Here is a 14,269-nt window from a genome sequence, read left to right as displayed (position 1 = left end):
CCATCCAAATGAAAGGCATTCCATTCCTTTAATGAGTGTAATGATATGCAGCACAAAGCAAAAGAGGCTGATTAAATCCAGATTTACCAGTTTTCTGTTATATCGCTGAGTACTTACTCCTGGTTCATATGCACCACAGCCTCTAGGGTGGTATAGCCAGCAGCTGTGAAGTTATCCTTGTATCGCTCCATTTTCATGGCTTGGAGCCAGTCACCGACAGAAACAACCGCTGAGAACTCAGGGGAGCTGGGATCCAGCAGCGCTGTGCTAGGTCTGGATGCCAAACAGTGAAAGGACAGAGAAATGGTGTCAGCTGGATCATGAACCACGAACCTAAGTTTAGTCTCTGCAACAATTATCCTCAATGACGAGGGAAAGCAAGGGCGAGTCGCTGTGCCCAGCGAAACTGGTGGCTCTGCACATCAACACAGATCAATGCAAGAAACTGAACAAAATACAAAGGAATAGGCCAATTTTTGCTAAGAAAGAATCTGACCTTAGGTTTCTATTTTTGGTTTGAGGCCTAATTTGAACGACAATGCTGCTTACAACTTCTACCTCAGATGCAACCGAGTTCACAGAAGACGCTTTTACTTCCACAAACAAAGAAGATGGCAGTGCTGGAAGGGGTTCAATCTGCTGGGTCTGTATCTCACGGGCAGCAATGCCAGACCTTGCCAATCCTGCATGTGTCAGGCCTCAGCTCAGCAGCTATAGAAACACTACTGAAGTATGTGCAAAGGAACTGGGAGCTCACACCCTGCCAGACTGGTTTGGAGGGTAAAACTCAGGGCGGGTTCAGATAAATCCTGTTTCTAGCCAGGTCTGTTCAGTGCATTCAATCAAACTCAGGACAGCAGGGAGTTAATCCCCTCTTTAATCAATCCATTCCTGACCGGAGTGTGTGCCAGGAGTGGCGAGAATCACGTGAGCTTTGATCTTTCTTTGCACTGTGGAATGTGCTTCTCATCTTCCCTTGCATGGATTTGCCAATAATTATTTTCACAAAATTTGCTTCTCTTATTAATATTCCATTTATTATTTCATGTATATCATAAGCCACAGTTTCATCAAACCACTATAAATTAGTACTATCTATCTAATCAAAACAATTATCATTTAGCAATTTATCTGAAAATGCACATCAAAGATTAGGTGTGCAATAGCATGGTTACATCTTGCCTGAGGCACTGAGTACACACTGGTTATACTTGGTACAACTCTTTTACTGCACTATCTAACACAAGACCAATCATGGCAACCTATTTATATATAATTATGCTGCATGTATAAAGTCAAACATTAATAATGTTACATGCATATTTGAAATTCATATTCCAAAGATGAGAAATATATTTATAAACAGCCATGAACATGAAATGACCTTGAATAGGCTATTAACTAACATACACACACACAAACCAGAATGACCTTGAACTGACTATTAACTATTGAAAAATCTATATATTTTCAAAGAGCAGCTGTAAATTGGAAAGAAAGCAAAATGGAGGAGTTCATACTGTGGTTCTCAAATCAAATTAACACAGCAGATCATACTGTGATTCTCACCATGTAAATTATTTAGGCATCAAAGGGAGGATACACTTTTGCCAGGCTACCAATACAATTGGGGCAATTTGGAAGATATGTGGTGATAGTGGTCTCACAAGGTTAATAATCCCTCTTCAGATAACATACATTGTAAGCAAGACTCACAAAGGGACCTACAAGTTTAAAAAAGGAAATATCTTCTTCTACAATGTTGTTCTGTTGAAGGCTGAGACAAAACTGCTGTTACTCCTTTGCTGATTCAAAAAGCTTAATTTTGTATTGCCTAATGGATATTTTTGTACCTTCCCTTCTACTGAAAAATGTATCCCCATTATCTTCCTCTCGTTTCTTTTCTTTTAAACTTTTTTTTCCATCTTTGCTGTAAGCAAATTTACTTGACAAAGACATTTGAAAAAAGCAGACCAAACCTGGCGTAAATTAGTAAAGCTCCTATTACTTCACCAGTATTTCATCAGCTTAAACAAACTGCTGATCTGTCCCAACAAAGATATTTTGGTTTTACCCTACTCTGGGAGTTTCCTTCCTGCTGTGCTTCTTTTGCACGTACCAGGTACACCACGCTTAGCAAACAAAACAAATGTAATGCAGGATCGGTGGAGACATGAAACTGGCTTTCCACAAAATTAAATTCAAATTCACATAAAAATTAATCCACACCTTCCCAATGCCCGCAAGGCGTTGGCTGTAACGCCATAATGCTCATTTGCAAATCCTACACAAATCTAGGGTTTATAAAACTTGATGATGTGCTTTTCCTGCAGAAAACCACATCGCTCCTGTTAGCTGCACTGCATGGAGAGGACCCTACCCCATTCAAGCCCTTTCACCACGGGGGGAGATGGGAAAGACGCAGCAAACTCTGCCTTCCAACAGAGCTGGAATGCGTCAGAGCTTTTCCAGGACGTGCTTAAGGCTGTGCTATAAACTTGCTCAGCGTTGTTGTGATACACCAACAGCTCTGCTCGTTCCATTTTCCTCCTCGCAGGGCTGGGCGAGCCCGGGGTGCCCCGGGGGCCCAGCACTGTGCCAGCACGAGCCCCGTGCTCGCTTGCACAGCGCGGTTGGTGCTGCACAGCCCCGCTCTGCAGAGCCACAGCGCACGCCTCACACCCGGGACTCGCAGCTCTGCCTGTCGCCTCCAGCGCGCTCCCTCGTCCATCAGCATTACCGAAGCACGGCTGACCTGGAGCTCTCACTGCCTGTCCTCTTCAGGCTGTTGGGGTTGCGGATGAGTTTGTCCAGCATGTTGACGATCTGTCCAAATTTAGGCCTGTCACTGCGCTCCTTCTGCCAGCAGTCCAGCATCAGCTGATGGAGAGCAATGGGGCAGTCCATCGGGGGCGGCAGCCGGTACCCTTCCTCAATGGCTTTAATAACCTATAAATGGCACAATTAGGAAGACATTAGAGAACATCAGACACTGCTCACATCTACCAGCTGAGCATCATTTATCCTAGGGCAATCCGAACTATGGCAACAAATCCACAATTAAGTGAAACAACATGGAAAATTTCACTCAGACTCGGGCGGTTGGTGGTCTCAGAACTGTCATTTCTCCTCAGCAATTCAAAACTAAAAGGGTACAGCATCCGAAGCAGATATCAGATACAGGAGGGCAATGTGTCACCGGAGAGCACGTGGGATACAGGGATGACAGAATAGCCCTGGTTAGAATTAAGCAACTATCGTTGGACAGAGGGTTGGAGAAGCAACAGCTCTACAGGAAATCTTAACTATATGTCAGTTTTGGGTGCAATATGTTGAAGATTATGTTTTCCCCATAATTTTTAAGGTTTAGCAGATCACCCCCTCCCCCTTGTCTCCCTGGGCTAGTTCATCTCTGTGAGTTATACAGGCCTTGCAGAGAATCTGTTCTCTCTATGATCTGAGCCAAGAAATGCAGAGATGGGAACCCTTTTGTGCAGTTTTACAGAAGCCCAACATAGCTAAAGTATGTATTTCACATTTAACAGAATCCAGAGAAACTCACAAACTGAAGTCCCTTCAAACCCTCCAAAATAAGCCCCAGAGCTCAGTACTCTGGTGTCTTCTTAGCTCTCTCAGGAGAACAGGACAGGACCAGGGCTCAGTTCTGATATGACAGGGACACGACCCAAGAGCCTCCAGATCTGAATTAATCGATCTGACACTGCTGGCAGGATTCACCATGAGACCAGAAGAGAACTGAGACAGAGTTGCACTAAATTCCCTCCTTCAGTGCTTGTCCAATTAGTGGCTGAAATCCACCGGGAGGACAGCGTGAGGAGTATGCTTGTATTATTAGCAGCTATTCAGTGACCACAAACAAAGTGGCTCTCACTACTCCAGAAAGTATGAAGATTCTTTTGATTTCTCTTGATTCAACAGACACCGAGTATACTTTGAAATCCACTTCTGCTTTTTGTGAAAAGCACTGCTCTTGACATCATTAAGGAGAAAAAAAAGGCAGGTCTATGACATGTACATGTAAAGAGCGTGCAAGAACCATAATATTGGCTTTCCCTGCCCTGTTCAAGCCAGCTTTTCAGCCTGGTCTAGCAGCACACATTAGCAGTGTACGCCAGCCTAACATAAACAGCTCTAATAAAAACAGGTCTGTGTTTGTTGCAGTGAGCTCCGCTGTGCTGTGCAGACAGGCCTGATATAACCGAGACACATCTGGTGTTTTATTTTCTTGCTAAGTCTTGATGACTTCCTGTTAGCAAAGGAAGGCAAGATTGGGTGCCAGAAGAGACATTTCACATCAGAAGGAAATTAAAATTATATCCCCTGTTTAGATTAAATGCCATCCGCATCTAGACGCTCTTTGAAAATGTTCGGCTCTACACAAGAAAGCAGATGACTTGTAAAATGACTTAACCACTCCCATGACCATATATTCAGATTACCATTTTCTTCTTCCTTTATACCCTTGTAAATCCCCTGGGAAAAGAATTACGGATAATCTCGGCTTCATTTTCACTGGGATTTTTTTATTTTCATTTAATAAAAATTCTATTAGCAAAAGCTCTTATTAGCATTATTATTAAATACTCTTCTGGAATAGCAGCCATTGTGCATGCTCCCTCCTGGAATACACTGAAGTAGTCCAGATGGTACAGTTAAACAGGACATGCATAATTTAAGAATGGTCATTTCCAAAAGCTGCTTTTTAATGTCCTCAGGGGGCAGTTATGCCATTGTCACAAGGATGCTCTGACTGGTAATCACAACTGGATTTCATGTGTTGATTTAGATATCCTACAAGAAATAAAATCACCTGAAAGAGTTACAAGCATAGAGGAGCTTCAAGAATTAACTAGCAATAGGAAGCCCAATTAAATTCAAATGTTTTTTCCTAAAGACATTCAATAAACTCAAGATTTAATATGAACATTCAAATCTTCCCTCTCCTGACAGTATTACAATCTGACAGTTTAAATATATTGGTTTCCCTTTCCTCCATTTTTCTTTCTTACATTAATTGCCCTTTTTTTTTTTTTTTTATGAAAAACCCCAAACAAATAAAACTCATGCACAAGCTACAGACCCTAACTTGAAAACTCCCTATTCCCTGACCAGAGACCAGGCTTCAAGTATTCAAGGAATTTTAGTTCCAGAGAAGTTCCCTGAGAAAACAGGGACTCTACCACCTGCAATATCCTTTTAAAAACCTGGAATAAACGTCTTATAACCATATAGCAATTGACACAGAAACACATCAGCAGACATCTAAGGACAAAGATAAAGGCAAGGCGGGAGGAAAGAGAGAGAAAATTAAGAGGAAGCTCAGAGGGAGACTCACATCTTGATTGGACATATCCCAGTAAGGTCTTTCTCCATAGGACATCACTTCCCACATGACGATGCCATAGCTCCACACATCACTGGCTGACGTGAATTTACGGTAGGCAATTGCCTCTGGTGCAGTCCACCTGATGGGGATCTTGCCACCCTGTCACAAATAAAAGAAACCACAGGCTAGTGAGTCACTGACCCAGTAATGTGCGTGGCTGACACTGTTCTACACGTGAAAAATACAAAATGGTTTTTCGTACACAGCTCCAGAACCCTTCTTAAAAAGGCATCCACTTTCTCTCTTGCTTGCCATAAAGCTGTCAGATCCAACCAGGAGGCAATGCTGCCCATCTGTTTTCTTTAGTCACAAGGAGGCGAACCAGTAAATTGTTAAATGTATTTTTATCAGCCCTCCAAGAGATCTCTGCTCAGGGCTATGCTGAAGCCTGAGAACAAGCCAGGGGTTTTACAAAGTATATATTAGAGATTTAGTTGACAAAACAAATAAGTACACGCTGTTAATTACTATTTCCTTGCTTGCCTGTCTGACCTGTTTGGCCTGTTTCAGAAAAATGGGATTATAAACGTTTTGCTTTTCAAAAAGGTAAAATAAAGAGAGGATAAACTGGAAAGATTTATGAATACACTGGTGTTTCCCATGGGCAATATCCCAACTCCTACCAGAGATGTGAGAGGGCAAGCAAGCCTCTGGGCTCTCCCAGACCCTGGGGGAGGAGTTCAACACCAGACCATGGTACAAAGCTGCTTTTGATACCTGTTGGAGAGAGCTGCCTCTTCTTACAATACTTCTTTTTAAATAAATAAAAACACTTGGGCATCTGATATGGACCACTGAGGTCCTGCACTGTTTAAAAAGGAACTCACTCCATCCTGTTTATCTGATTTTGCCTTAGCTGAGTGATCCCAGGCCAGAGATTTCTCCTTTTGTTTATGCTAATATGTAAGGTGTTTTTAATTGAGCTTTTGGTTTCCTGCAGTTCCATCTGGGGAATGACTTAAGCTGAACAAAGGTTTTCGGGTTTTTTCATTTGCTTTTATGCTCTTTTGATTAAGTTTGTTTTGGTAGTTTTTTTTCCCAGCAACCTTCCAGATAGTTTTTATCCATAACTGAGTGCAGCATATGCATACTTAATGGTATATTGTTCTAGTATATCTCTCAAATGTTTAACATGGACTTTTTCCAAAGCCAAGGAAAATCAAAAGGGGTCCTTCTCCTAGCTTCTTTGGCCTTTGCATCAGGCCCTTTGTGAATCAGGTTGTGGCAATATGTGCCTTGTGAGGCTATAAGGATGCTCTCACTTTAATAAGCTATACTACTAACAGGAGCAGAACACACCATTCTCTCATAAAAGCCTGCTTTAAAAAATTGCATTCTCCAGCATTGTCTCTGGTTATGCAAAAGCTTTATTCCTCCTTTCAGGCACAGATGCATGGATATTATTTATACATGGTTTTGTTCTAAAAATTGTCAATTAGCTCTTTATATTTAGCTGCTTGAGCACAGTGGAGTTAATTCAAAATTTCCTGATCCTTCATTACTGATACCAAATGAAGACAATGACTGTAAAGCAAATGTCATGGATTCTCTTTAGTTTACTCTTGAGAGCAAACATAATGCTGTATCTCCACTTGCTAAATTTAAAGGGAAGCTTTTCAGTCATTTCTGTCTTGCCCTCGTGTACTTGTCTAAACTCTAATTTCCCTAAATCTAGCTTTTCGGATCTCTGCTTCTACTTCTTCTACTTGCCACCCTTATGGGTGAGAAAAAGCAAGGTTGGCCAGCATTTAATACTACATGAGTCTATCCTTCCCTATAATGAACTGTGAATCCATTAAAGGATGAGTGTGTGGATTAAACGGCAAGATCTGAGTGCTGCAAACAAACTCTGCACTAGAGAGAACAGATGGAGAATGGCAGATATTTAAAAATGAAGAAAATAAGCAATTAAAAAAGGAGACCTTATAAACTCTGATTTTTTTTTCTTTGCATGCACGTTGATATTGGAGGTATTGGTACAAAGGCTGGTAATGACTGGGATGTTGTTTTGTGGCCAGAAGGACTTGCATTAGCCCTGTTCCACATGCAGCATATTAAAATGGCTTTAGCAAAATTAGTTAACAGTGGGATGCTGAAATACAGATAAAATGGGAAGGAAACAAAAAATGGGAATGCAGGCCTCACACAATTCCCAGTACAAATTATTTAGGTCAAATTTACCAAATTTTTTGGTGGCATGTCTACACTTGCTGTACCAAACCTCAGTAGGACCAGCCACTTGAAAACCATTGGGCACATTTGTACATATCTGAAGTAACAGAAGTCCAGGCTCTCATTCCCAGCATCAGATTCCTGTCACGTGCTCTACCATGCCGAAGGAACCAGTGGAATTCTCTCTCCTCAGAGAAGAAATACTGATGTGGCCACTGCTGTAGCAATAGCACTACATCAGTTTATACCACCTATGGAGCCTGGGCCAATGTTTACTTTTAGGCTGTGCTACAACTTTTCACTTGTGACTGAGCTTATTTTAAAACAAACCACTGTCACCTCCCACACAGTCAGACAAAACCAACACGTAGGCAAGACAACCCACTGGACGTTTTCTTTCCCTCCTTACCCGTGTGGTGTAAGCTGCTTCTGGGTCATCTTCCAGGACCCGGGACATGCCAAAATCAGACACTTTGCAGACCAAGTTGCTGTTGACCAGGATGTTGCGAGCAGCGAGATCCCGATGCACGTAACTCATGTCAGAGAGATACTTCATTCCCGAGCCAATGCCACGAAGCATCCCCACCAACTGGATGACTGTAAATCTGCCATCATTCTTCTGCATATGGGGAAAGGAAGAAAATCACAGAGCATTAAGCTAAAAGCCACGTTATTGCCATTGCCGAAACTGGCAAAGAGCACAGCTCTGGATTCCCATCTTCTCTCAGTAAAATGCAATGTTATTTCCTCACTCTCCTGACGAGTGTCTATAATTCACCCGTAAAGTAAAAACCCAGAGCTTCTGTCACAGCTTCCAGTGATGCAGCATCCAGTTTGCAATGAATCTGGTTTTAATGAGTCTACAGCAATGAGACACTTCCAAAAATGGAGCAAATCAGAAGTGGTCCCATTAAATATACTGCTATTTTGAAAATTACATTTATACTATGCTCTCCCCCTTTATATTTATTCTGGTTTTTGATAGAAGCAACACCAGAAAATAGAATTTCCCAAGTACAAATGCAATTTTTTAAAAAGTGCTGAATTTTCAGTATCTTTCAGAAAAAAAAAAAAAAGAAAGAAAATGAAACAATGTTTCCCCGTATAAGATCTCCTTAGCTTTTGAAGAAATCACCTACCCTGAGGAAGGCATCCAAGGAGCCATTCTCCATGTACTCCGTTATGATCATTACCGGTTTACCTAGAGTTCGCAGAAAGAAAAACACAATTCCTTGATGAACACCAATGTTAATGGGATGAAAATGGGTTGCACATGATTTTACTGCCAAGACACCTGGCTTACACAATCTAATTTAATTTGAAAAGCACCAAGCTTATGCCTCAGCTGTGGGGAGCAAGAGAAGAAATATTATAGGACAGAAACATTTAAAAGGCCCATCTGGAAGGTTAACCCTTTGACTGACTCATTGACAAGGTCTTTAACTAAAGTGGCTCCTGTTCTCTAAGGAATATATGAATTGACAATTGAGAGCTAAAAACCAAAGATCTGCTCAAACCTGACAAAAATCTTTACCATAATTAAATTGCCTGCACACTAGAAAAATGGAATTTGTGAATGCTTTGGTCTCTCTGCCTCTTTTGAAAAATCAATGCTTTAAATGAGTTAGGAGCTGCCAGGAGCTACAAGGTATTCCAACACAACTGGATTCAAGAACGAAAAATACAGGCTGTTCCTCTGAACTTTCTCTGTCCTGAATTTGTATTCTGTGTCTCTAGTTATTTATAAATGAGCCAAAACCATTTGCCTCCTGAAGTCAACCACAGGCTAAATGATTCAATGCACTGCATGACATGTGGGGCACAGTGCTGGGCAGCACTCAGCTCCCCGTGCTGCAACTGGAGAGCCAGGCTGGGCAACCTGAGGAGAAATGTCATGTCACTGACACAGGCATGCTTTCTAGGCACTCTCCTGCCCAAAACAGCAGCAAACACATAAATAATGCTTGATGTTGTCTTTAGGTTTTATAAAGGTCATACAGTGCTGAAACTGAAAACACTTAGGTACATCGAAGTGGCACCAGGTATTCCTTGGAGTTAAATCGTGCTGGATATTTGGAATACAGGTACTTGTGGAAATAGGTCCAAGAACATCCCAAAAGTGAGCAATGGGACAAGTATAGAAGTGACTAAAAGCCTGGTCCCAAGATGAGCACTGTTAAGCTCACCTAAAGTCAGAGGAGTGCTGGACAATCAGTGCTGTCTGACATGGCATCCCTTCCTCTCACTTAAGCTTTACCTACAAGTACTATAGAGTTTCTTCCTAAATAAAAGATAGAGTCCCAGAGAAACTCAGCTTTTACTTCCTGGAGCAGCTCTGAATAAGGAAACGTTGAGGAAAGAAGGTTTCAATGGCCATGTCACCCAGACTGTAGATAGCTCCACTCTGTCTTGGCATGAGAGATATCAGAATAACTCAGTTCTTCTTTGCTTCTGTCACCAGCAAGTATTTGCTCCTGAAAAACCATCTCTCAAAATTACCCTACTGTGCAATGTTGCAGCATTTAAAGTTCCCCTAATAATTTCTACCTCAGTGTATCTTTCACCAAGATGCTTTTCATTTGTCAGAGATTTCTAGTTTTGAATTAACCTTTTTTTAATTGGAAAACAATATACCACAAGGCCTGTCTGTACAGAAAATTTTACATTTCACTTAGGCCAAGATCTATGGGCAGTGCATCATTTATTTTACTCATCATTACTCATTTCACCTTTTCAGTCCCAACCTATCCTTTGCAGGCCTTTTACTATTCCTGATTTTACTTCTCTTCCTGCTGATATCCAAACTCTTACTGCTTTGGTCCCGTGCAAACTGTCAGTGAAATGCCAGCCTGGCAGTGGAACCCTTCCTGATTTGCATGAGCGCTGCATTTGTGCAATGGTATTGCACAAAGCAAACTGCTTGCCAGATGAAGGGCTTAGTGACCTTGGCTGAGTACATCCTTAAGTAAAAGGATCTGATAAAACAACATTCTCCCTCTAATTCACCTTTACAAGCATTTTTTGGCAGAAAGAGGAAGGCCTCCAACCAAATCTGCATATAGCAGTGTTTCATTTATCCTTTGCAACTGTGACACCAACCCTTTCACTGAACAAATACAGCTAAATGAGTTTTAATTAACCTTCCTCAATCAAAAGATACTATGTCAACGCAGAAGGGAAGAAAGGGAGACTCTTTCAGTGCATTAACATGTAATTTCATTACTCAGGCACTTCTTTAGCAGGGAAGGGGGATAGAGAGCGGAGGGAGAAGTTACCATCAGCGAGTCAATTATTAAAGTACTTGACTAGCAGCCAATAATTTATTCATGGTTTTTCGCTGCCTCTCTCAACCCCCATCCACACCGCTATTTATCTCACGTTTTAATTTTCAGTTTATTAAATGCACTCATTTATCACAGCGTTCAGAAAACCTGCGGAGAAATTGAGATAAATGTCTCCTTAAGTAGCCCTGTTTACCCGAGAGCCCAGCTCGGAGGTAACCGAGCCGGGAGCCGCGGGAGCATCGCTCACGGTGAGCCCGGGAATGGAGCGCTCCCGGGTCAGCCCACCACGTCCCGGTGAAAATCCCAAATCACTTTCACTCACTGACAACTGCATTATGCAAATGCACACGGTCGTTTATAACTGCTAGAGCTGTAACAGCTCAGGGGGTTCCACCTCGGTGGGATTTCAACATAAAGATTCCTCCGCTGCCTTTCTTTTGCAGGGGTGCTAAGAAAAATCACCGTCTGCAGCAAACACCGTGGCCTGATCACAACCTGCCTCCCCTTTCTTACAGCAACACAGGGAGAGACTCAGACCTTCCACATTTAAACAGAGTACTGTCTTTTAATTTTAGGTTTGAGGGAGGCTCTCGGTAAAGGATGGTCAAAATTAGTCCAAACTGCTATTTGTCTTGAAAAGCAAACCGCCACACACTGTATGAGCATTTTCAACAACTGAGAGAAGGCAGAGTAGGAGACAGCAACACAAACAAGCAAGGTTAAGATTTCCAGAAACACAAATGGCAGAGTAAATATCCAGCTCTCACTGGGATTCGAGAGGGACAGGGTTTTATAGTGGTATTGATGGTTTTGACAACCCTCTCTGGGAAATACTTTGTTCTTCTAGCAATAATTTTTAACTTTTCATCCATCTCTAATTTCAATTCCTCACACTATTAATACCCTGCATTCACATTCACCACGTGCACCATCAGATGAAGAAGGTAAGCTTCAACAAATTCCTCTCTGACAGCAGCTCACAAGATCACTGTCTGCTTTCTTTGTACCCTAAGCATGAGCCCCGACATCCAAAGGGTCTTTTAGGATTAGCAATCAGTGCCAGGCTTTGCCAACATGCTACCTAGGGCAGTCGGAGTAGGGACAATAACTACATCATCACAGTGGCACCTTATCAGGTCAGAGCCAAGCACGGCTGTCTCACAGGTGTATTTTCAGTTCCAGCCCAGACAGCATCTACTGAGCACTGTCACTCTCTTCCTGAGGCAGAGTTCATGGCACAGTGAATGCTGACAGACTTAAAAAAACCCCAAACTAGCCAAACAAAAAGATCAGCCAGGTAAATTCTGCAGAGTGAAATCAGCACACCTGTATGTCAGAGAACACGAGTAAGCAGGTTTCACACCAAAATAGCCTACTGCATTTTAAAGGCTTGCTCCTTACATCTGTGCTTTGTACCTTAAACATATGACTGTGAGGTTTGTTTTGGTATTTTTCCCCCAACCATTTTGAATTCTTTGCTCACCATCTGCTTTTGCCTATCCTTTAACAATCAGCTCAGTCGAGCAAAGATGTAAAAGATGCCTGCTTGGCATAGCAAGAAGGAGGGGAAAAAAAGCCAACCCCTGCAGTATTAATTCCCCTTACAAAATCTTGTACAAGCTGCCTACAGACAGAGTATCAGTTGAAACCGTAAACCCATTTATAGCTGACAACAAGATTAATGACTTGTCCTGCACTGATTTCCTCCTATTAGCTATCAGTGGATCTGTTCCATCTGTCATTTTACGGGAAAGAGGGTAAAAAGAAAAAAAAAAAAAAGCCAGCACACACGATACAGACTTAATTTCTCAGTGACTTCCAAATTGGACTTGTCATGAAAATGACCTACTTACATTTAGTAACCACGCCTTCCAAGTGGATGATATTGGGGTGGTCAAATTGTCCCATGATACTGGCCTCACTCAAGAAGTCTCTCCTTTGTTTATCAGTGTAACCAGCTTTTAGAGTTTTGATAGCCACACAGATCTCTCTTTTTCCTGGTACTTTGAGACGTCCACTGCACACTTCACCAAACTCCCCTTCAGAAAAAAGGCACAAGAAACTATAATCATGAACATGAAGCATGCACTTGTGTCGTCAAACTGTTATATCAGTGCATTTGGGGGAACTGTCACACAAATATCACAGGATCACGTTTCCTAAAAGCAAATTTAAAAGTATATTTACAGAAAAAAAATTGCAAAAGTTCTGGCACTTACCCACACCAATAACTTTTTCAATCTTTATGCAGGAGGCATCGATTTCTTTGGCAAATTCCCTCACAGCTTGGTTTGGATCCTCATATGTAAAAGGATCCACATATGTTCTAACACCTGCAAGGCAGAAATGTTTTATTTGAAGTCACTGATCTACATGCTGCTGAACACAGAACATATGAGACTGAAGCCTTAATGATATACAACAGCAAAGAGAGTGTACAATAAAAATGTACTGTAAGCCAGGAATGACTGATGAAGGAAGGCAGGACTTAATGTATTTTTCCCCCCAGTGCAATATTTTAAAATGTAAACATTTAAGAGTTCCCAATATTGATGTAAGGAATCAGCCTTTTGCCAATTAATGAGCTTCACAAATCACTGCCACCACTAACAGGCCAATCCCCTGTCTATGGATTTGTGTGACTAAAACACATCCCATTTTTCCCATGGAAGCCAGGAAATTCTAATCTCAGGTCCTGGGCTTGGTACCTGCAGGACTGAGATGAAAGTAACAATAGGATTGATTCAGTGCTGGGAAAAAGGCAGCAAAGTTGACATTCCCTTTCCTGCAGGATTGCCTCTGGCCCATTCAAAAACTTTTTTAGAAGTGTATTGTGGGGAGAAATCCTGCCTAAGTATCAGAGGCCAAGAACAGGTATCTTTCAGTGCCAAGGAACATTGAAAACATTGGATAAACCTTTCTCCTGTCTGTAGCCTCAAAACTCTTTACCCAGATACTTCTATTTTCCCCGTTACTAAAGTCTGGAAGCAGGATGTTCGCAAGAGATGAAACAAGAAATAAATTCATCTCAAGAGGAATGTGATCCCTTATTTCCCCAGCATCAGAACACGAGAGGTGTTTTACGATCCAAATCAAAAAACACCAAGCACCACGGCCTTTTACCTTGGTTCAAATGTTTCTCCTCATCTGCCTCTTGCTTAGCCTTGCTGTACTTACTGCGCCTGTCAGAACAAAGCAGAGCATTAGAGCTCAAAATAAGCATCTCACCCTGAGACAAGCTCAGTCGTCCTGACTCGCTGAGACTTGAGCTGCTGGCACCTGCCACAGCCCATGACACAACACACACCGGCGGGGCAGGAGGATCCTCTCCTCACACTCCTCTGAGTGTTACTGGCATCAACAGAGCGTCAAGGGAAGCACAAACCCAACTGCATCTCCACGTTTA

At 42.0% G+C, this 14,269-nt stretch overlaps 1 protein-coding gene across 1 annotated transcript in view; it reads right to left on the bottom strand.

Annotated features, from left to right (window-relative positions):
* EPHA4 (EPH receptor A4) overlaps positions 1 to 14,269 on the bottom strand; it is a 106,348-nt gene that overhangs the window by 5,767 nt on the left and 86,312 nt on the right. The window contains exons 9-16 of the mRNA XM_050307974.1: positions 13,987 to 14,045; positions 13,083 to 13,196; positions 12,717 to 12,902; positions 8,719 to 8,780; positions 7,989 to 8,198; positions 5,357 to 5,506; positions 2,756 to 2,949; positions 118 to 273 (exon numbers count right to left, since the gene is read on the bottom strand). Of these exons, the coding sequence (XP_050163931.1) occupies positions 118 to 273; positions 2,756 to 2,949; positions 5,357 to 5,506; positions 7,989 to 8,198; positions 8,719 to 8,780; positions 12,717 to 12,902; positions 13,083 to 13,196; positions 13,987 to 14,045 (1,131 nt within the window). The remainder of the gene's footprint in view (positions 1 to 117; positions 274 to 2,755; positions 2,950 to 5,356; positions 5,507 to 7,988; positions 8,199 to 8,718; positions 8,781 to 12,716; positions 12,903 to 13,082; positions 13,197 to 13,986; positions 14,046 to 14,269) is intronic.

Source organism: Myiozetetes cayanensis, unplaced genomic scaffold (assembly GCF_022539395.1).
Source record: "Myiozetetes cayanensis isolate MyiCay16 unplaced genomic scaffold, myiCay2020 scf13, whole genome shotgun sequence".
NCBI lineage: Eukaryota > Metazoa > Chordata > Aves > Passeriformes > Tyrannidae > Myiozetetes > Myiozetetes cayanensis.
This window is presented reverse-complemented; position numbering and strand designations above follow the sequence as displayed.